At 40.9% G+C, this 22,907-nt stretch overlaps 1 protein-coding gene across 1 annotated transcript in view; it reads right to left on the bottom strand.

The window, feature by feature from the left end:
• Positions 1–22,907, bottom strand: part of STPG2 (sperm tail PG-rich repeat containing 2) — a 218,030-nt gene that overhangs the window by 153,843 nt on the left and 41,280 nt on the right. The window contains exon 10 of the mRNA XM_083571386.1: positions 21,178–21,267. Coding sequence (XP_083427512.1) covers positions 21,178–21,267 — 90 coding nt within the window. The remainder of the gene's footprint in view (positions 1–21,177; positions 21,268–22,907) is intronic.

The following is a 22,907-nucleotide window of genomic DNA, read 5'->3' as shown; positions in this document are numbered from 1 at the left end:
ACCGCCCTGTATAATACGAGACGGAGCGCGCGCACACACTATCTGAATGGCAATGCCTATTAACGGGGGGGGGCGACCTCCTCAAATATTTTGGAGGGGGGCAAAGGAACCTTGGCCCCAAGGAGTTGACTCCCATGCCCTCCTCCCTATTACAGTGGGGTGCTCCCCACTTTATGTGACTTCACTTATGCACACAGGAGCCCGAAACGTAACCCACACGTAAGTGGGGAGGTGCCTGTCTAGGTCAGCCTTCCCCATCTTGGTGTCCTCTTTCTGTTTTGGCCCCCTTCTATCAGAATTCGTTACAAAAAAGAATTCATTACAAGGTGAAGTGCGTGAGGAATTGATTGGGTGCAAGGGGGGTTGGAGGACAGGCAAAAAGAAGAGCCAATTTGTCCGTGTCTAGGGGGTGCAATCTGGACAGTTCTGCCAGAGGCGCAAGATCACCTAGCTACGGCTCTGAGTACAGGAGAGACATGCACATCAACCACAGAAGCCTTCTTGCACAAGTAGGCTGGAGAAGGTCAGGTGATATTTCATAGTCTGTGGGAGTCATAAAGCCATGGCAGAGGCTTGTAATACTGCAGGGTGCCCCCTGACCTCGGCTGACCAGCACTCTGTGCCTTACAATGTATAGAATGTATTGACCTTATATGGAGTTGTGTTTCCTCTGGGCAGTGATTACCTTATATGGTGATGGGGGTAGTAAAAGCCATGACCGGATCAGGTAACGTGAGACATTGGCAGACCGGCCATGAGGCAGAGGGGAACAAAGGAGAATAAAATCGGAGGAGAGTAGTCGAAGGAGCTGCTCATTCCATCCTGAAAATACTTGCTGGCTCTCTGTGTCTTTTTTCTATGCTGTGCACCATTTAATGACGGCTGGACTTCCGTCAATAGTCCTTATAAAAAGATATCGATCAGGCTTACTCTCTGGTCTGAGCAACTAGGAACCTTGCTTTGGGTTAATACTATTTCCACCATCACATCCCCACCTTCATAGGTTCCAAGTCTCATATCACCTTATATTTCACATAACCATACAGAAAAGATACTTCACCAGCATCCAGGAACTCGGCATATTTCAAGTCAGATGCGCATCTGAGATCAGCTAACTGTTCAGATGACAAGTGCTTTGTATTAAAAAGTCTAAAAAATCTCCCATACAGTTCTTTAAAAATCCAATCATACTCCTTGTAGGTTTTGAACTCTGTTTCAGATACTGAAATGCACAAAAGACTGACATGTAATTGTAATTCAATTTTATTCTGGCTGCAATGTAATCTTACTAATATCTATATCAGACATAAAAAGATGAGACACTTTATAAAGGAGTCTATCATTCATTAATGCTATTGAAGAACTGTCATGATCAAAAGTTATTTTTAATTTTTTCATATACTTTATAGGATTACACTAAATTGTGTTTTGCATTATTCATTGAATAATTTTTAAATGTCTGAATCACAGTCATTGTGAATCTACAGCTTCATATATCAAAAGTAAATGTAAAAATTCTGGTGATAATTTTATTATTAAATATTATTATCATTAAATTTTGAAATTTCACAGTCAAGGTTGCTTACATCCAAATTTAGGAATGGCAATCTTATTTTTTTAATATATTAAACACACACATGCCTCTGTATTCAAAAAGAAAAATATTGAGCACTTTAGACTACTAGTCCATCTACTTCCGTTTTTCAAATATAAATGAAAATGATACACCTGGGAGAAGGCAAATATGTTTTGAAAATAGGTCTGTTATATAACTTCTCTAGCTTGCTATTGTGAGTACTTCAAAAACAAGGAAAAATACTTCATATCCCCTAGTATTTCAAAAATAAAACATTTGCAGGACACCATAGCTAGAGTGAGTTACACAGCATGTTTTACAGTCCTTAAGGAGGTAATCATACACAAAAATAATTATGAGCCCTGATCCTCGGCTGACATGTTAAGCCTTTTTTTTGTTAAATAATTTTCATTAATTTTCAATTACTGAAGTCCAATAACAGCCACATTTTATCAATGTCAAATTCGCATCCAAATATATATCAGTTATAAAGCCAATTATACAATTTGTGTGACTTCTCGTGTGCTGGGTTTCGGGGTGCAATGTTCTTATTTATTCCTGCTTCCAAAATCTTGATTAATCCAATTAAATTCAGTCCTGATCTTAGTCTCATATCAACGGCTACAGAGTTCTTGTCTTCCATTCATTTAACACATTTAATAAATTTTATTTCTGCAGAAGGAGTTGTGAATCGAGGCCCCGCTCCCCTATTTGTGATGAAATAAGACACGTGGACACAAGTAATTTAGGTTAATGGGCTAAAAAAGGCCACAACTTTATAGGTTACAGAATGTGAGTGGTATTGGCTTAGGCATTGGATCCAAACTGACTATACTTGACTCCTGCCCGCTCTGCAGGGAGTCACACAAGGATTAACAACCTGTAGGGGGAGTTGTTGATGCAAATCAACTGGAAGCTTTCCCCTAGAGCACTGGAGGGTCGTGCCATGGTCCTAGCCACCACCTAGGCATCGGACAGGAACCATGACTGCCAGATTCCTTTAATGGAATATCCATCAAAGGGAGGGGTAGGTGATGGCCACAACTTCTCCTCCAACACACAACACATTTTCCAATGCCTAACAGCCAAACTTTACAAAGTTGTGACAATTTGCTATGAGGTAGGTGAAAAACCAAATGGCTGGTGCCAATTAGCCAAGTGGAAAAAATTCCTACCAGGCCCCTTCAACAGGCGAGCAACCGAGGTCCATAGCAAGGTCAGGTGTTGAATGCACAAGAATGGAGGAAGGGAGGGAGGGAGGGAGATCTGTGCGTGCAGGAAACAAACAGGCTGAGCCACAGTCCCATGCTCGTTTAAGAGCAGAAAACCACACACACCCGCCAGGCGTATTGGCTGGCTGCGGGCATGACGCAGGTCAGGGACTCTTTGTGGCACAGTGGGCCATCCACGCCCACTGCGAAGCGCAAGAAGCAAAACCTGCTCACCTCCCCTCGGGGAAGAGGAGAGGCTTTCTATATCCTGTGCTGACGTGTCAAGTCAACACAGTGTCTCAAGTACCCTCAGCCCCACAATGAGGACACGAGATTGGAAGTTTAGTTATTTATTGGCACAGCACTCAATTACATCAGCTCCTAAGGTGCAAAAGTCACATGCACCGCTCCTGCTAAACAACTAGCTAGGCATCTCCTTCAAACCTGAGCTGTGACCCAAACAGCTGGAGCAACAACACAACCATGCCTCCATCAGCACATTTAAACCCTCTCAACTGATGCACCCAAGCAACCAGCTACTTCTCCTGTGTGTCAGCTCCAGCTGCTCCTGTCCCTTTAAGCCCCTCCTCATTCTTGAAGACAGTGGGGGAGGTGACGGAAGAGATTCGGATGACCCAACTCTCTCTGTGCCTTCCTGTAACTTTTCCTCCATCTGACTGCCCGCCCCCTTCCTCTTCCTCCTGCCGCATGCGTGGCACAGAACCCCACATATTACTGGCTCCTTCCCCTGGACCATCCCCCTGCCCACCCTCTGAACTCCTGCCTATCCCTGACAGCTGGCAAGTGACAGATGCACAAATATGTCCACTTTACTGGCAGGTTGTACTATCTAAATGAACTCAGCCTAGACAAACAACTGAACTAAGATAAAAAAGAAGTAGTATCTACCTCCCTTAGGAAAAGGTATCTAGCTCCTCGTGGACATCTTACTGCACTTTATATTTGTAATATAAAAAGGTGCACAACCTTATTTTATGTATCAGTATAAAATGAGAACCACAGAATTTTTATGCTCAGCTCAAATTTTGAAGTCACTAGGCACACCAATAATATGGGAAGTGGAGAACTCAGCTGCCAACTTTGAATTCAGTTATGCATGTGAGCAAGTTGGTATTCCTTCAACAAAAACTTGAATGAGAGGTATTGAGAAGACTAGCACTTAACTGTGTGTGCTATTTTTTATTTTATTTTTTGGAAACCTGCCCTGCATTTTGAAAGTCATGTTCAGGATCCAAGAGTGGCCAATGGGCAAAATACTTCTCCACGGGTAAAAGGGGGGAAGCCAGGTTTCCTTTCTGGCTGCATCCACTTGTTGTTGTTGTTTAGTCGTTTAGTCGTGTCCGACTCTTCGTGACCCCATGGATCAGAGCACGCCAGGCACTTCTGTCTTCCACTGCCTCCCGCAGTTTCATCAAACTCATGCTGGTAGCTTCAAGAACACTGTCCAACCATCTCATCCTCTGTCGTCCCCTTCTCCTTGTGCCCTCCATCCTTCCCAACATCAGGGTCTTTTCCAGGGAGTCTTCTTTTCTCATGAGGTGGCCAAAGTATTGGAGCCTCAGCTGCAGGATCTGTCCTTCCAGTGAGCACTCAGGGCTGATTTCCTTAAGAATGGATAGGTTTGATCTTCTTGCAGTCCATGGGACTCTCAAGAGTCTCCTCTGGCACCATAATTCAAAAGCATCAATCCTTCAGCGATCAGCCTTCTTTATAGTCCAGCTCTCACTTCCATACATCACTACTAGCTACTTTGGAGAGTCCCCAGAGAATGAAGGTAGTAAGATCTATTCCTGCACCAGGTCTTTGCCTCTCTTCTATAATGAGAAGCCCAAGTAATGCAATACTCAAACTTACGGGAGACATAAAAAATAATTTGTGATATTTTACAGGGAAGGAAAGGACACTGTCATGGGTCAGGAGTCGGTTTCACCTGCCGAGCAGCAGCCTGAAGGAGCAGAAGGCAGTGACTCTACCTGCTGCTGATCAGCCTTCTTGCTCCTGATGTGAACCAGCTGGCTCCAGTTTTCTTAAGCAGGGTTTCCAGCCTCAGTCAGTTGCCCTAAAAAAAAATTGTCGTTCCTAGCCAGACCTTGCTGCTTCTTGCTTCTCGGGACCTTAGACTCTCAGCTTTCTGGACCTGCAGACCGTCTGACTACGAGAAATGAGATACTCCTGACCTTAGGACTGGAGTGAACCTTGCATATGGATTCTGCCTCCAGGCAAGTACCTCCCTGAGACCTGGCTGGTTGGCTGGCCTCTCCCGCCACTAAGCTCCGCTGTGGCTTTTCAGCACAGGACTATGACAGACACTGATGCTCAGGGAGCCTTCACATTCAATTATTGTGTCAATGTTTTGAGGACAAATTCTAATGAAACTGCACCAGGAAAGAAATTAAGTATTGTTCTGATTTTCCTAAAACTGTCTCTCCCGGTATAAAGAAAATAAATCCACGGAGGTAGCTCTCAGAACGTAATTACTGCAGAAGAAATTTAACAGTATTCTCTCTAGGCCATGACTTCTAGAGAAGAGTCATGAAAGCAAAAGGTAACTATATCAAATGATCTTGTCTTTTTCTCAGATAAATGAGTATCTTCCTTTAATATTTTGCTCTGCCAGAGGCCAACAGAGTCCACATTAGACTGAAGTTCCAGCTGGGTAAGCAAATTATTTGGGTGCTGAAAACTTTGCAAAAATACTCACAAAGGGTTATATCCAATACTAGTCCTATTCAAAGTACCACTAGTGAAATTAATAGGTTTGCCTACCCCACTCTGAGTAGGATACAACCAATAAAATATAAAAACCTATTCTATTTTTAACCTATGCTTCAAATGTGTGTTTATTTACCTTCTTTTTTAGGGTACTACCTTCCTAAAGCAGCTTCTATTAAATGTTAAAATACACAAAACATAAACTAATTTAAGTGCTACTCAGAGAAGACCCATCAAAATTAATGAACCTAAGTTAGTCAGTTCAATTAATTTCAGTGGGTCTACTCTGAGTAAGACTAACATTGAATGCCACCCTAGATGAAATTAATACAAGTTATAAAAGTAACCGAATAAAATGAAAGGCCTAAAACATGCCCGCTTAGCAAAACTTATTTGAAACCAGCCAAACTTTAAAAATCCTTCAGTCATTTAAAATTCTATTATGTGACAGCATATTCAGTCAAAGCCTCTCCAAAACAAATGCATTTCCAGTGCCTGTTTAAAAGCTGGAAAAGAAACTGCCATTTGCACACAATCATGGGGTCACGCTTACAAGGGCCCTCTTAATTATACCTAACAACTGTTGTGGAGGGTGGGGTGATTTAAAAAATCTATTCTCCTGTCAGACTGGCAATATCCCCACACCCACCCAAGTTTAGGAGATTCCACTATTCTTCAGCAGAGTTTCTTTTCTTTCAGCAAAGTAAGTGTTCCACGTACATGTCAAACAAAGCTTTAATAATAAAAGAAAATTGTAACACAATAATGTACTGGCCGAGAGAAACTAAAACAATGTCATGAGGCAAGACTGACAGTTGGTCTCTCTAACTGAACTTAACTGAACACACGAAAGGAGGGGCTGATTCCGGAGCAGAACACAAAAGCCCTGCCCACCAGATGCCAGACATTCTACTATTCAAATTAGGCCCCAGTGGTTTTCTAAGAGCAACCTAACAGACCATACCAGCTAGCATTTGAGAAGAGTTGCTGAGGCTTATCTTAAAGTACACTCAGGCTGCTGCAGGTGAAGGCAAACCTTTGGATAACCTAGCTCCAAGCCATTTTTTAGCTTTATGGTGGAATGGGGAACCTGTGGCCCTCCAAATGTTACTGGAGTCCAACCCCCAACATCCTTGACCACTGGCTATCTTGAGTAGGGCTGATGGGAGTTGGAGTCCCACCACATGTGGAGGGCCACAGGTCCCTCATCTCTGCTTTATACGTTAACACCAGCTTCTTACTAAATTAGGCCTGGAAATGAGAGCCAGTGCAATCCATTTAGCATCACATGCTCTGACTATCTTATCCCCAACAGCATGGACATGGATCAGCTGGGGGGGGGGCAGATTGTGTGCCTCTGTGTGTGCGCACACAAGAAATTATGGGATGACCAAACTCACTTTTGGCCACATTCCCCAAGAGTGAATATGGCCCTTGAACAAAAGAAGTTTACCCACCTCTGCACTAGAGTCACAAAAGCAAGGTCTGTCCTTTCTAGGACAGCTAGCAAATCAGATCACAGCTGGCAAATCAGCATTACCTGATATTTGATCTGATATTATCTTGATATTTGATTCCAAGATTAAAAAGTATTGTATTCATAAATACACTCAAGCATTACAAACTGGGCAGATTTGTTTTCCAAATTAGGTAGTTACATAGGACCTGACCTCTCCTTCCTTCAATCCAATCTTACATTCATACACAATATGTCTTTCCTCCAAGTTGAGATACTTTTGTGCAGATGGATCCTAGGATTTTGGTCTACCACTTCTGTGTTACTCTTTGGCTCTTGTTGCAGGGAGCACTTGGGATCCTTCCATCAGCTGCCCCAAGTCCTCAGATGAGTCACTTTCCTATCCACAGAAGAACTCATCAAAGGCTGCAGCATACAGACAGCCACATATATTTTAACAGCAGCATTCTACTTCTGAGCTCGCATGACTGAGCTAGCTGAGAGCTGCTGCTGGGGAAGATGCTGGGCAGAGCCCTGTCATGAAGTATCTGAAAATTAGTTTTTATCAAGGCTGAATCGTTTATCAAAAACCAAGGCACAAGTAGTAAAAGCTGTCAGGTGACAACTCCTTGGAATATATAACAGCCGTCTCTGTAGAACCATTTATTGTCACCTACAGTTAAAACTTATTTGTGTTGTGGGCATTTAATGACATCTGACTGATTTGATTTATGTTGCCTAAAATCTGGAACAAACCAGGGATTTCCCCTGATGACAGCCAGGGCTCCCTAAATCAGCAATCAGAGGCCGGTGCAACACATCTATCAATATAAACAACTGCGGGATCAACGGCTTATTAATGGACAAGTTAGCATTTATTTCACCCAAAGGACATCTCTATTGAGGTATAACTCTCTAAGGATGCACAGTACAGTCCCATCTGCTAAAGGGGAAAAATACTTGATGAAGTTGAAACATCTACTGGCATAGTATTGTCAGCTTTCATATGGGATAAAGCATTTTTGTAAAGGAGAGAGCCCTTGATGGATTGAGTTTCTTCTCTGGCTGCAACACTATGCACACACTGCCTATACAAGGCTAATAGGAGTTGTAGTCCCATGATCTGGAGGACACCAGGTTGGAAAAGTGGAAAAAAACTTTTAAAAAACAGGATGCAGTGATTTTGGTTTGTATCCAATGCAAGACTAAGTAGCATAAGGCATAAAGATTTATAGCACAACAGGGCTTCTTCCCCCCTCCTCCTCCCACATCCCCTAAAAATGCTCTGGGGGTTCCCAGATTTGGAGAAGGTGCAGTGTGCATGGGTGGGGGGGCAGGGGAAGTCCCATAGCGCAAACACAAATCCTTGCATTTGTGGGATGGTTATGTAGACATATTGGACACAACTCTTTTAAGCAACTCAATGCTTTTGATGTAACTTTGATATCTCCAAATGCCGGAAAATATATATTCAAGAAGTGAACGCAAAGCTTTCGCCTTTTATCCTGGGTGCAATGCAACCTTATTAATATCTCTATAAGACATAAAAGGATGAAAGCAAAACAGTAAAAAGATATTCGAGAAGTGAAAGTGGCATTTCATAGCTTAAAGCATCCAAGACCAATACATAATGGCATGGCCACAGGGCTCTGTTACTCCAGAGCTCATCAAGTGGATTTCAGAATGGTCTCTTCAGATTAATAAAGTTTCACAGTAGGCTGAAAATCAGCTCATTACTTCCTGCTAGGATTGCCTCAAAATAGCTTCACACTGGTTCTTGGAATGAGGAGGGAAGAGTGCCCTAAAACTCCTGTTTAACCATTTTTAGTTCCCAGGTAATGAAAAGAAAAACAAGGACACCCTTCAGGAGAGGAGGAGGAAAAGTCTATAAAGGTCTATGTCAGTTTGTGAGACACATGGAAGATGGAGAGCCTTGAATACTAGTTTATTAGCTGCTATTTTAATCACTCACACCACGGAGCATACGAAAATGGCAGAAAAATCCAATAGAAGCTGCCACAATATCATGCTGGTTTTCATTAAATTTGTTGAAAGGGGACTCAGCGTGGAATTATTAAATGACTTTCAGTGGTAAATGAGTAAAATGTCTCATCTATTTATAGCCAACATGCTCAATCATTATTATTATTTTTTAACAGTGACGCCTCCTAGTTAAAAGTCTTGTCAGCATTTATAAGCTACTCACATTTTTAAGGTTCCAGTAATGAAAACCCAACAATACCTAATTGAAATTAGGCAATAACAGTACATTAAAACAGTCACATTTTGGATAGCTGTTTCTGGATATTGTAAGCATCACTGTGAAATTATTGTATTCAGTACTGGAACTAGGCATTGCCTAGGAACTAGGCCTCCTCCACTACTCTACCATAATGTCCATCATAAAAATGTGACATAACCCTGCAGATTTACACAGCCCCTGCTTAACTTGACTGGATGGCATCTGTGGGTGCAAGCAGTTTACAACTATAAGATCAATTATAACATCCATGCAAAATTAAAATTCGCAAAAACAACTTATCAGAGCATTAAAATAGTCTTAAATAAAATCCACAACAAAGCAAGTCAATTAAAATGCACCACTATCAAAACAGTTTTAAAAATAGTTAAAACAGTAAGATCAGAAATTCAAGTTCAGGGGAATGCCCCCCTAAATACATGTGACTTTAGGAGCTGGAGGAATTTTTAAAATGTCCATTGGTGGAATGCCAATACTGATGGGGCTTCTCATTATTCCACAACACTAGTGTCATCAGTAAAAAAGCAAATCTTGGTGTTACCACGGGCCGATAATCAACAGGTCATGGCAAAACCAACCAGTTTCCATTTGCTGATCATAATGCCTTTATCAAGCAATGGAGTGGAAGGCAGTTTTTCAGGTAAATTCTATTTTGATCTGTTTTTAGTTTATTGTTATCTTAACTTTTTGAAAGTCTTGAATTATTGCTGTTACTTTTTCTTTTTGATTCTTTTCTTGTTTTATGGTTTTTCCCCCCTAAACTGCTTTGAGGGAGGCTACAATCCAGTGGTGTGTAATTTATATGAAATAAATAGTAAGAAATGAAATTCTGAGGCTGAGAGCTTAAAGGGGGAGGGGGGAGGAGACTCGCAAAGCCGTGCATTTGACAGGTGGAAAGCCCCACCACCTGTCAACTATGTGACAGAACAACCAGCTGATGAGCAGACGGTACAATCCTGCTGGCTGCAGGGGTCTGCTTTCCCACTGTGCTACTTGCAGGGAAGAGGCTGGGGAAGCAGATCCCAGCAGGACTGAAAAGGGAGCAATGAAACCATCTAACCCCAGGATGCTGGTCAAGGAAGAGGAGGAGAAAAAAACCCAGCTACCTCTTTCATGTTGGGCTAGTGCCTGGGGTCAGTTGGTCTCTCATTGTTGGTTATGGTCCCAATGGTAATATTGACAGCTAATGCAGGAGTCAGTTGGGGAGGGGGAAAGCAAGTGAGGTGGGCTTAGCATAGGTGGGTGCTTTCCATAATGCAGCAGAGGTGACAGTGCTGGCCATGGACTAGAAGGTGGTAGCAGGGACAGCTGGGACCTGAACCACACTGAGCTGGGACATGTTGGAGGCAACTATCGGAGAGGGCCAAGGCAGTATGGGGAGGCTGAGCAAGCAGTTAATTCATAGCTCATCATCTCTTCTGCAAATTCCTGGGTCAACAGTGAGACAGCTGACAACACTGTCCTTTGGCCAGAGTTCTAATTCTTCATGGTACCATGTATAATTAGTATGTACAGGATTTACAGAAGTCATCTGCAGAACATTTTTTCTCATAAATAGTAGTTGTTTCAATATACAGTATCACATCACCATTTTGATCAAACTGGCATTTTGTGCAACTCATAAGAGCGGAAAGACACTGATCACCTTATATTTATGACCATACTACTCTTTGACCTACTGAATGATAGCGATTAGCCTTCTTTAAAGAAAACCAACATGAATATAATTCTCTACTTCCAAATAAGTGCAGGATTTTTTTTTTAAATCCCCATTAAAAAATATCTTCAACATTTTATGAATCAAAGCAATCACAAGTCTTGCATTTAAATGTGTGTAAATGGCAATTAATAGCTGCCAACTGCTGAGTTTGAACTGATTACTGTGTCTCATTTTGCAATAGTTTCAAATTTATTTATATGAGCGCATACGTTGTGCAAAAAATAAATTGACTTTCTAAACAGCAAGATGCAAAGAGCTTAAGCAGCTGGCTGCTAAAGGCATATGTCATATTTTCCTTGCTGTAAATGTTGCTGTAGATTTTTTGCATAAAACATGGGACCAAAATAGATTAATTCTGTTCACATTTTGGCATTGAGATCAAAAGGTGAAAAAGACTTCCTTCAAGGGAGGAAGAAGCAGTTACAGCTTTCAAAGCTGACAGTCTGGTTGACGCCTACAAAGTCAGGCTGCTGTCAGGAAGTATCCTTGCTACAGGCAGTTCAAATATTCAGATGACCAGTGCAGATTCAAGGTGGTATCCGTTTGATTCATAAGGAGTGGGCAACCAAGGGAGAAAGATCCAATCACTGAGCAACATATTGTGCAAATACATAATTAGGGGCTGTACAAAGAAGGGCCATCATTCAGTGGTATAGCACATGAATGCTTCCATGTTTAATCCCCAGCATTTCCAGTTAAAAGGATCTCAAGATCAATACCTGTAACCATGGAGAACTCCTGTAAGCCAGAACAGAGAATACTGGGCTAGACAGACCAATGATCTGACCAGGGTTAAGACACCTGCCTATGTTTTGGGATGGACATATTTTTAAAATTAAAAAAAGTCATGGGGCATTTTTAGGGCAGGTTATGACTATATTGATATATCATCCAAAACCGTTTTGAAGCCCATATCGTGATATCGATTTCATAATTTTACCTGGCAATATATCGTGAATCACGATATGTGTGTGTGCTACGCAAAAATCAATAAAACCAAGAGTGCACATAGTCTCTGTTCCCTGGGATTATAGTCTAACACTAAGCTAAAGAAGCTGGACTGTGCATGATTAAGGGGATCAAGAATAAAATTAATCAGGAATTAACCGTTTAAACATTGTGTGGATATTTATATGGCAATAAAAACTTGGGGGAGGGGGAGGATATGAAAGAAAGTTGGCTTGATCAACCAAAAAGCAGAAATATTTCAGATACAGTGATCGCTACAACTATGCAAGAAATACATGAGAAAATGAACCATCCTAGTAGCGCCATCTTGCTTGTGTTAAAGATCTCAGAGACTGGCACAGGTGAGAAATAAGAGATATGGGGATGAGAAAGGATCAAGGTTAATGAAAAAGACAAGAAGCTGGAATAAAGATGCAGTGAGGGTCCATGTTCACACATCATGATAAATCATACTTTCTTCCTTATTGTGGTTTAATGAGAACTTAGCAGCATGCTGGTATACCCTGCCTGATTGCCCTCACTTTGCTCCTCCCCTGGTACAAGCAGGACAAACAATCCAATGAGAAACCATGGCTTCCAGTTGGCTAGCTACCATGGCTCGTAAGGGAGAAATAAGTCATAATCCCAGGTTCAGATGTAATGCAAAGCCAATGCATGCTGGTTTGTTTATGCCCCAGAAAAACAAAGAAACCATATACTTTGCATATAAATCCATATCTAGTCCATATAACTTGCAGAAACAAGTTTAGCTACTTCTGTCTCAAAGCCTTGGTCTGCAGGTAACAGCTTTTAAAGATGAATAATATATAGAACACAGACACTTTACAAATTCCTGGAAGGATAATTTACTGTAAGAAAAGAAAGAAATGTGTAAATGATTAGAGAGTCTCAGCTCTACACTACCATATGGCATCACAGCGTAAGATGAACATAAAATACAATTAAACTACTGTACAGCTAATGGGGTAATTTATTTCATAAAATGAATATTAAATTCTCACATGTGAAATCATGCAAAAGTTTTCAGTAGATAAACACCTCAGTCAGCAGTAACTACCAAGTCCTTTTGCTCAGTGATAGCCCTTTTATATTCACACTGTCTTTGTCAAGCGAGTAAAGCCAGTATTACAATTGCCCTACAACTGAATTTCATTTATTCCTAACCAAATCCTAAGACCCAAACGATTTGGTTAAATGAAATTTTAATGCAATTGCTTTCTTTGATAGGTAAAAATGATTTTAATTCAAGGCAACAGATGCAGGATGGGTAATGAAGTGAAATAGGTGAAACTTACAAGTTTTGAGGGTCTCAGGGATAGACAAAGAACAATCACACAGCAGGGTCTCCAATGATGCCTTTTAAGTGAAAACTGAAAGCACAGCATGAGTGACATAATGTTTCTGAAATTTGAAAAATAACCAGACGAAGCCTATAAGCTTTATTTTTTACTCTGACAAGTATATAAATCTTATTCCTCCATTAGCACAGCAAATGAGGAAGAAACTTACAGGAATGCATCAGGGATTGTTTCATTTTAGAACAATCTGTTACAATTAGAATTTTCTCAAACCATGCAGGGCTTGATTAGCATGTTAATGATTAGCTGAATTCTAACTTGTTTTGCTTGGGCCAAGACTGCTCAACTTCTAAGAGGAATAGAGCCACAGCACAGCGGAAAAGGACAATGGGTTTAATGCAGAAGAGTCTCATCTTCAATCCCCAGTATATCTACTTCAAAGTAAGGTATATCAGGTAGCAGGGTAAGAAAAACTTCATCCTGAGACTTTTAAGAGCCAGTGGCAATTGGAGTGGATAGAATGGGAATAAACAGACTGATATAGTAAGGGTATGTTCACATTATTGCCTTAGCACAGTGAAGTTGTTTCTTCATCTAATCACAATTAAAGGTAAAGGTACCCCTGCCCGTTCGGGCCAGTCTTGCCAGACTCTAGGGTTGTGCGCTCATCTCACTCTATAGGCCGGGAGCCAGCGCTGTCCGCAGACACTTCCAGGTCACATGGCCAGCGTGACAAGCTGCATCTGGCGAGCCAGCGCAGCACACGGAACACTGTTTACCTTCCCGCTGGTAAGCGGTCCCTATTTATCTACTTGCACCCGGAGGTGCTTTCGAACTGCTAGGTTGGCAGGCGCTGGGACCGAACGACGGGAGCGCACCCCGCCGCGGGGATTCGAACCGCCGACCATGTGATCAGCAAGTCCTAGGCGCTGAGGTTTTACCCACAGCGCCACCCGCGTCCCATAATCACAATTAGATGGGCTCAATTTCCATGGCTGAAATCACTATCAGGAAGTAGGATAGCCATGCGCCCAACATTACAGGAAGCAGTCTTCTTTAGGAACGGCTGTCCTGCCCAAGTCCAATTAAAAAATTAAAATGCGTAGGAAAGGAGGGGGGGGGCCTTAAAATTGCCTGTCAGCTGCACCTAGACAACAGAATGAGCAGGCAGGCACCCACGTCACCTACTCAGTTTCTCCCACTATAGTGAGATGTTTTATTTTTCTATTTAGACTTCCTTTTTTCATTTATGCATATAAATCTGCATGTGCTAGTTTTATGCAAATCTACACCATCTTTTGTTGGTGCTGCACTGAATTTTCTCTTTTCCAACTATGTGTAAGCGGCCCCACCACCACCCTTAGTAGGGTGGCCATTACCAAAGCAAGAGGGCAAAATACTATACATATTTGCATAAAAGTTTGCATATGCTGATTTATATGTGTGTGTACACAAACACAGAGAGAGTAAGAAATTATTAACCAGCAGTTTGGATCTTGCTTTGCAATTCCTATTGGATAGAATCACAAATGGGTGGTTTCTACTACTTGTGTTTCTGATCTGCTGTTGATAGTGGCAAAGCTATAGCGTTCAAAATGGAACCACAGGAGTCTTTTTTGCTGCCATCTGCTGGGATATTTTAAACCCATTTTTGTTTTCAGAAAAAGCAAACAACGCCAATTAACAGTTTGCGTCTTAGGTAAAAGAAAAGGTAAAGACAAAGACCATTAACCAAATTTTGAACTTGTATAGATCTTTGAATTTTCTCTATGTTGCAAATTTATTGCTGCTGCTGTTTAATTTCAACAAAAATTATTGCTTGACTATCTCACAACTATGAATGTGCATGTTGGGTGATTGGAGAGAAGACAGCTAAGCAAATATCCAAACAGTAGACCAGGTTTCCTGGGATAGAGGTTCAAGCCAGAACTGAATACAAAAGACAAAAAATAACTCCTAGATGCTGAGACCAGAACCCTTTGTCTTTTTAGTCACAGCTCCCTTCTCTCAGCCAAGAGCACTTCTGGAACTGGTACACAGCTGAGTAGAAAAGCACTGGGAGAAGAGACTTAAGGGAAGTAAACTGTCAGGAAGGAACAGACCATTTATTTGTCCATCTAGCTCAATATTGTCTACATTGTCTGGCCACAGCTTCCCAGCATTTCTGGAGATGCATGCAGAGCAGATTCTCTACCACTCAGCTACTGGAGAGGAGGGGACTGTTCTGCCTCTTCGGCTATTGCAAACAGATAACGTGTTTCAGACCTTTTTCTATGCAGCTTAGACAGACGTGCTTAGCACATGAATTTGTCTTCCCCCATGCCTAGCTTGGATCCCAAACTGGATTTAAGAGTGCTAAGGAGCTTAAACCCTACTAAAGAATTAGAACAGGTGAATTAAGCCTGTTTTTGTTTTTATTTTATTTTACGTGCGCAGTTTCTGTTTAACCAAAGGTTAGCGGTATCAAAAACGCAAAAGCTATTTTGGAAGAAGGAAACAAATTCCTTCGTGATCTGTGTGGTGTTAAGTGGATTACGGAAGGACAATATTGAGATGGGCAGACTTATAGAACGATTTGCAAGCACTCTCTCCCCATAACTAATGCTATTTACTTGTGATAAACACTTTTTTATTTAAATGATGCTCTGTATCTCTCTGTGGTACAATGCACTATTAACAGTCTAATGGCAGATACAACCAGTTCTCATTATAGCAGCATAATAATAGTGGATTACATCTGATAGCTTCCTCGTCAAATTTAATAGGAACCATTTTCACTACAGAACTTTATAATTTGTTTTTAATCACATAATAGCATTGTGAAGCAAACGTGCCCTTTATACACTTTGGGGAATTTATTTTTTTTTAAGACCTTACTAGCTCTTCCGCACATATACATATTTTTTAAACCCACAAACCAACCACAGTTGCTGGTTTCCTCATTACTATGGATCCTGCTTTAAGCAAGGAAATCCATACTGTAATTTTTTGAAAACTGAAAAAATTAAAAACTGAAAATGAATAAATAAAAAGTAATAAGGGCCTATAATCTTTTTTTTTTTTTCCATGAGCCGCTGCTCTGCACTACACGGTAACTAGAACTGCACCAGATTTTTGCCCAATGATGTTTTGAGGCAAAAGAGGGGCCTTCAGGGAACCTCACAAAATGAGTAAGGCAAATGTGTCAGAAGCTGCTGGCGTCTGTGTGTGCCTGCCTCATGTCGTGAACCTTTTAAACCAGCGTTTCCCAAACTTGGGTCTCCAGCTGATTTTAGACTACAATTCCCATCATCCCTGACCATTGGCCCTGCTAGCAAGAGATGATGGTAGTTGTAGGCCAACAGCAGCTGGAGACCCAAGTTTAGAAAACCCTGATTTAAACTGTAGGTGGCAGCCTTCTTAAAGAACAACCTTCTAGACCAATTTTGCCTACCCACTGAAAGTTTCTTTGCATGAACAAGAGAACAAATGACTTCTTTTTTTGGCTGAGCCTTGCTTTAACAAGTTCTTCCTGTCCTCTGGCATGCCTCTTGGCTCCAATTCCTTGTTTGTCCTCTGGTCCTGTATATTCTTTGGTCTTGACTCCCAGCTTTTTCCTTGATCCTACACTGTAATTCATCCTTCAGTCCTGCCTTGCTCATCAGTTCCAAATATTTGCCTGTCTAGTGGCTCCTGGTTCCCAGTTCCAGACTCACCTCAAAGTGCTTGCTGCCCTCAGCACAGCCCAAACACCATGTCACTTCAAGTACATGTCAAGGGGGTCTCAGTTCATGAAGCTCCCAATGATTGCCAGAGGGAATGGAGATCCAAGATTTTTGATACAAATTCAAATTTTTATTACTTAGTCAAAGACCATAACCAGTCGTTCAACAGTACAATAAAAACAGCTTAATATAGGATTAAAATATATTAAAGCATAAATATCATAATCCATTACAATCGAAAACCTTTATGAAGCACTGAGTTATAAAATCCTGGGAGATATAATTTATTTTTTAAATCAAGTTTACTCTGAAACAATCAGAGTATTATTTGACTTTCATTTACAGTAAAATATTTTCATGTATGTATACTAAATATATATATACTACAGCAGTGCTGTAAAACGACTGCAGAGTCCAATACAAGTTGTCAGTGGCATATATCAATATTTATTCTCTTTTCAAACCACAGTTTCTATCTCATTTTCCATATATATCTTTCCTACTGAACATCACTATTTAGTAGATATTTAGTAGAGTATTTCATAGATATCCACATCTCTTTTCTTAAGTTTGTTTGTAATAAAATTTTGTTACTTGCATAGTCAACATGGAGCTCATTGCACGGGACAAGACTAAATTTCTGAGCATCTGGTCTTCATTATATACTAATGGGCTGTCTGTTAAGGATATTGTAAAGCAATTAATTGGCAGAAAGCACATCCTTCCCCACAGGAAGCACACAAATGGCAAAACATATTATTACAGATCCCCTTTTTTTCAGATAAAGACATTCTGTGGCATACAGTAGGGAAACCAATGCTTTGCAGATGACTCCATGTAAGTGTTCTAAGAGGGTTCCAGTATCCAGAACATACATCTCCACATGTAATGGAAGCTATTCATATAGGACACAACCACACCACAAAGGAGTAGCTTGGTGAATCCATATAATCATAGAATTGTAGGGTTGGAAGGGATCCCAAGAGTCATCTAGTCCAACCCCCTGCAATGCAAGTGTCTCAACTAGATCATACATGACAAATGGTAATGAAACCTCTGCTTTAAATTCTCCAAGGAAGAAGAGTCTCCCACCTCTCGTGGGAGTCCATTCCACGGTTAAACAGTGCTTACTGTCAGAAAGTACTTCCTGATGTTTAATCAGAATCTTCTTTCTTGTAACTTGAATCCATTGGTTCAAGTCCTACCCTCTGGAACAGGAGAAAACAAGCTTGCTCCATCCTCCATGTGAAAGCCCTTTAGATATTTGAAGATGGCTATCATATGTCTTCTCACAGTCTCCTCACAGTAATTCCCTCAGTAATTTCTCATAAGGTTCGACTTCCAGGCTCTTATCACACACTGCAACCTATTGCATTGGTTACAATAGAATGATTCTTCCTAACCTAATCCCGATAGGGTGAGGGGGAACTTCCACACTATGGATACCAGGGAAGGCCTGAAGACACAGGTGCCCTCACAGGGGCCACACTAGAATCTCCCAGGGATAAGAGATCTAGCCACCTCAGGATAACAAAAAAGCCTATTACATATACGGGATTTATGGAATACTGAAGGAAGCAGGTAATAGGAGGAATATGTCTAGCAAGGAAAACCTGGAAGGAGAATTTAATCTCACTATACAATACATTCAGTATTTGCATATATTAGTCATATAGATTTTTTTCTGCTGTACTTTTTCATCATTTCAGCAGCTATCCTGTAACTACTTACCTGGGATAAAGCATTGAGCTCAGATTTACCTCAAAACACAGAACTGCAAATGTACAAATATGATTTCACTGTATCTTTTTTGTTTTTACACACATTGTAATGTGTCTTAAATACTCTACTGAGAAAGGAAAGCCATAAATAATTTAAATAAAATTTCCCATTCTAAGCATCTTCTGTCTTGTATAAGAGATATTTCCTCTCGATCTTTCTTTTTGGGTCTGCTGTCACTGAAAAAAGCCTACTTTTCATCAGACATGGAGCTGCAGAGCAATGGTTTAAGACATTTATAATATAATTTTAACATATGTTTCTCTGATTTCCTTCCCTGCTGCCTACAAAACTTGTCATGTTCCTTTACTCCAAATGTCTCCAAATAAATAGTGGTTGTAATAAATATATAAGCAGAGGATCACATAGATTAAATTTAATATAAGACAGAAAAAATAAGAGCTTGGGAAGAGAATGGAATATACCGTGGGGCTAGATCTTATGGTCTGTGGTTTGAAAGGCAATGTCATAAAGGGAGCAGTCATTACAAATTGCAGAAATCCAAGCCGGAGAATGCAAATGCATGAGGGGTGCTCCATGACCACAATAAATTGAGTAACCACTAAAGGGTTGAGTGTGTGAAAAGGAAAGCAATATGGATATTCTCTGGTCAATAAATTAATATTTATTGTAGCCTTCCCCAATCTATTCCCCCTTAGATATTATTGGACAACAATTCCCATCAACCCTGAACACTGATTGTGCAGGCTGAGGCTAATGGGACCTGGAGTTCAAAACAGAGAGGAAAAGGCTGAACTATACTTAAACCTTTTTGATGGTGACACTTGGAGGCCAGAAGAAGTCTGAGCATGTTTGAAATTCCCACCCCCTCAGAAGAAAATTGCATGTGCTTCGGTGGCTGCTACCTTTTAATATTTGGGGGTTTCTAAGCTTTCTTATTTCATTTTATCATGCATATAAAACAGAGAGAACAATTATAACAACGGATGAAAATTAAAAGATGAAAAACAAAGCCATAAAATTGGGACGTAGAATGAGAAAAGATGACCATGGGTTAAAATAACAAAGTCCAAAAAAAGGCTATCAACATTATCAGATTATCAAATATCGTTTCAGATTTGCCAGGTTTGTTACAAGGGTTGCCTTGAAGAAAGGTGGTTTTGCTTTATATGTCACAAATAAGTGGCAAACAATATAAAAAGTGACTGGAGAGTCTAGTGCTTGCTGAAATTTCAAAATATGTGTGATTTTCTCCATTACAGCTATATTCCACAGTGAGTGGTACCAAGTCTACCTATTAATGTTTTTACCCAGCATCCTTCTGTTGACAACGCCCCTTCAACAGACCCATGCAGAGGCGGGGGGCAGCCAGGTACACTTGTCTTGGGCCTCAGAGGGATAAGTCATCGGGGAGGGGGTGATGCCAACGGGCTGCAGGACTTACACTGTCTGGCCCGGACACCCGGGCCTCAGACAAGCTCTGCACAGGCCTGACCTTCATCTATCAGATCGCTAACATTCAAGTCTCTAGCTGGCGTTGACAAAGTCAGCAACTCCCATAAGCAATCATTTAACCCAATAAGCTACAGTACCTAGAACCATTAACAAGCTACAGGACTCTCAACCATTAAAATGGTATAAGAGTGCTTTAAATGTATGTTGTGGATGTGACCTTAAGGAGCCAATACCAAAGTACTTAAGTTTTGCTGGATACTCCCATCAGAGAAAATAAGTATTTGAGCCTCTCTTTTTTGGTCTAATGGAGAATCCAGAAAAACTTAAGCACTTTGGTATTGGCTCCTAAAGGTCTGCATTTTACACTGCTGTTTTGTTCCCTAGAGAATTCCACGTCACCATTCTAGACCTCTGTCTCCACCGGTTACAACACAGCCACGAAACACTGAAACAATATTTCAAGTTAATGAATTGCCTTTTGCTCTTGAATTATCTGACATTTGCTCCCACAGATTCAGTCTCCAATGTAACAGCTTATCATTCTAAATTTGACTGGTTACACAAGAGAGAAATTGTTGCCATTCAATCCAAGTTTGCAGGAGGACTAAGATGCAAAGTGTAATTAACGCAGCTCTTAAATAGCCTCAATTAAACACCTGCCTCTCAGTTACACACCATAGGGAAGGCAGATGCTTATCTAATTAACACCACAGCTCTTAGCCGAAGAAATATGGTATGTGTGTGTGTGTCAGAATAATTTGACTATTCATATGTTTGTTAAGTTTACAACTGCTTACATCCTAAACTTCACTGGAAATAAGGACTGAATTATTCTCTATTGATGTATTTTTAAAGTACTCAGTTTTCTACTGCACTATACCAACGTTTATGCTGTTTCCACAGAATGAAAGAATATGCTGAAGTCTATTAGGACAACTATTTTCTGCAATGGAGTTATATACTTGCATAGAATATGAATCTGTGGATTACCTACTATTCTATAATTTGGGAGCATGCAGCATAAAGGGAGATGAATCAGTCTGAAGACAGCTTACCGAGCTAACTCTTGGAATTCTTTCTGTAACTGACGCAAAAATGGCCAATTCCTTCTTCTTTTTTCGTGGTTCTTCAGTGGTCTCTTTAACCTGAAATTTGAGTAGATAGTATTATGTTTGGGTGCAGGGGAGGTTACATTATAAAGGGAAGTTTGAACGTGTCACTGCTTTACAGTTTTAGTAAATATTAGTCTGTTGGCAGAATCCCCAGACTCATTTGCACAAATAAGCTGTTCACGTACAATGCTAGGCCAAAAATCCTATCTTAACAAGTGATTATATACGCATGAGCTGTATGCAGGTCAGGTGAGCTCCCTTGAATCCACTTCACTCATCCTTTCATGTGAGAGACTCAACATGCAGAGAATTCAGCAACTAACCATAGCTTCCTGTTACAAGCACGTTGCTTCAAAACAGGCTAGGACATGAAGCCATGGTTTGAAAACACCTAAGGGCAAACTATGTTTATATGCTGAATCCTGTCGTGTTCAGCTGTTTGTACAAGGAAAGACTGAAGCAGCTGCAAAAGAGTTATTTGCGCCCATCTGCAGCTTGGGTATATCTTGACTTACTCAAGGCAGGATTTTTGGGTTAGCACTGGTGCTAATACAGCTCTACTTGTCCTGGTCTCTAATATCCCAAGAAAGATCCCACTAAAGATTCACCTCTTTCTAGAACTTTATCATAAAACCACTTAAGTGTGTGCAATTCTACTAGAATTATATTTTATTCCTAAAGGTAAAGGGACCCCTGACCATTAGGTCCAGTTGTGACCGACTCTGGGGTTGCGGTGCTCATCTCGCTTTACTGGTCGAGGGAGCTGGCATACAGCTTCCGGGTCATGTGGCCAGCATGACTTAAGCCGCTTCTGGCGAACCAGAGCAGCACACGGAAACACCGTTTACCTTCCCGCCGGAGCGGTACCTATTTATCTACTTGTACTTTGACGTGCTTTCAAACTGCTAGGTTGGCAGGAGTGCTAGGTTGGAAGGTGAATTTAATCCTACTAGGATATAAATATTTGTTTAAATAAAAATATAAAAGGCACCTTTGGGAGAATAACTCATGGGAGTCTTCTCCCTTGCTCAACATGTCTCCCATAGAAATATTCTATCTCATTTTACTTCAGCCAGCAAGTTAATCCTGGACCAGCAGCATAGCTAGCCGGGGTGGGGGGTGCTGTCCACACCAGGTGGGTGGGGGCATAGGGCAGCACATCAGGGGAGCTTGAGTTTGGCACTGTGGCTGTTGGGCGTTTGCGGGGCTGCAGCTATGCAACAACTTTGGTCCGCCCCAGGCGCCGGTGGGGATTGCTATGCCACTGTCCTTGACAGAGTTCTACAAAAAAAATCCCCTGCAAAAATTAAAATTGACAATCCCCTTGGTAGACAGCAAACCAGGCCATGCAAAACAGGCAAATATAATTAATTTAATATTATTGTGATTTATGGTAATTCACTGTAAGTGTTTAAAATTTGTCACCTGACAATTGGCTCGCTGGAGAAACTATATAATCTTACAGAGCTACGAGTTGGATTTTGAAAACTTTTTGCAAACATTGTGTTATGTAGGAAATGCAAGATACTTTTTAGTTATGCATTTTGTTTTGGATTATTTTTAATAAGCTCATTTTAAAAGCTGACGAACAATATTTGATGACTTTGCCCCAGTAAGAAATGTTAATAGCATATCCAACCCCCTTCTCCCTTCCGCTATCATGAGACCTATCT

Source organism: Podarcis filfolensis, assembly GCF_964270895.1.
Source record: "Podarcis filfolensis genome assembly, chromosome: 9".
Lineage (NCBI taxonomy): Eukaryota > Metazoa > Chordata > Lepidosauria > Squamata > Lacertidae > Podarcis > Podarcis filfolensis.
Note: the sequence above shows the minus strand (reverse complement) of the source record. Positions and strands in the feature narration are given on the sequence as shown.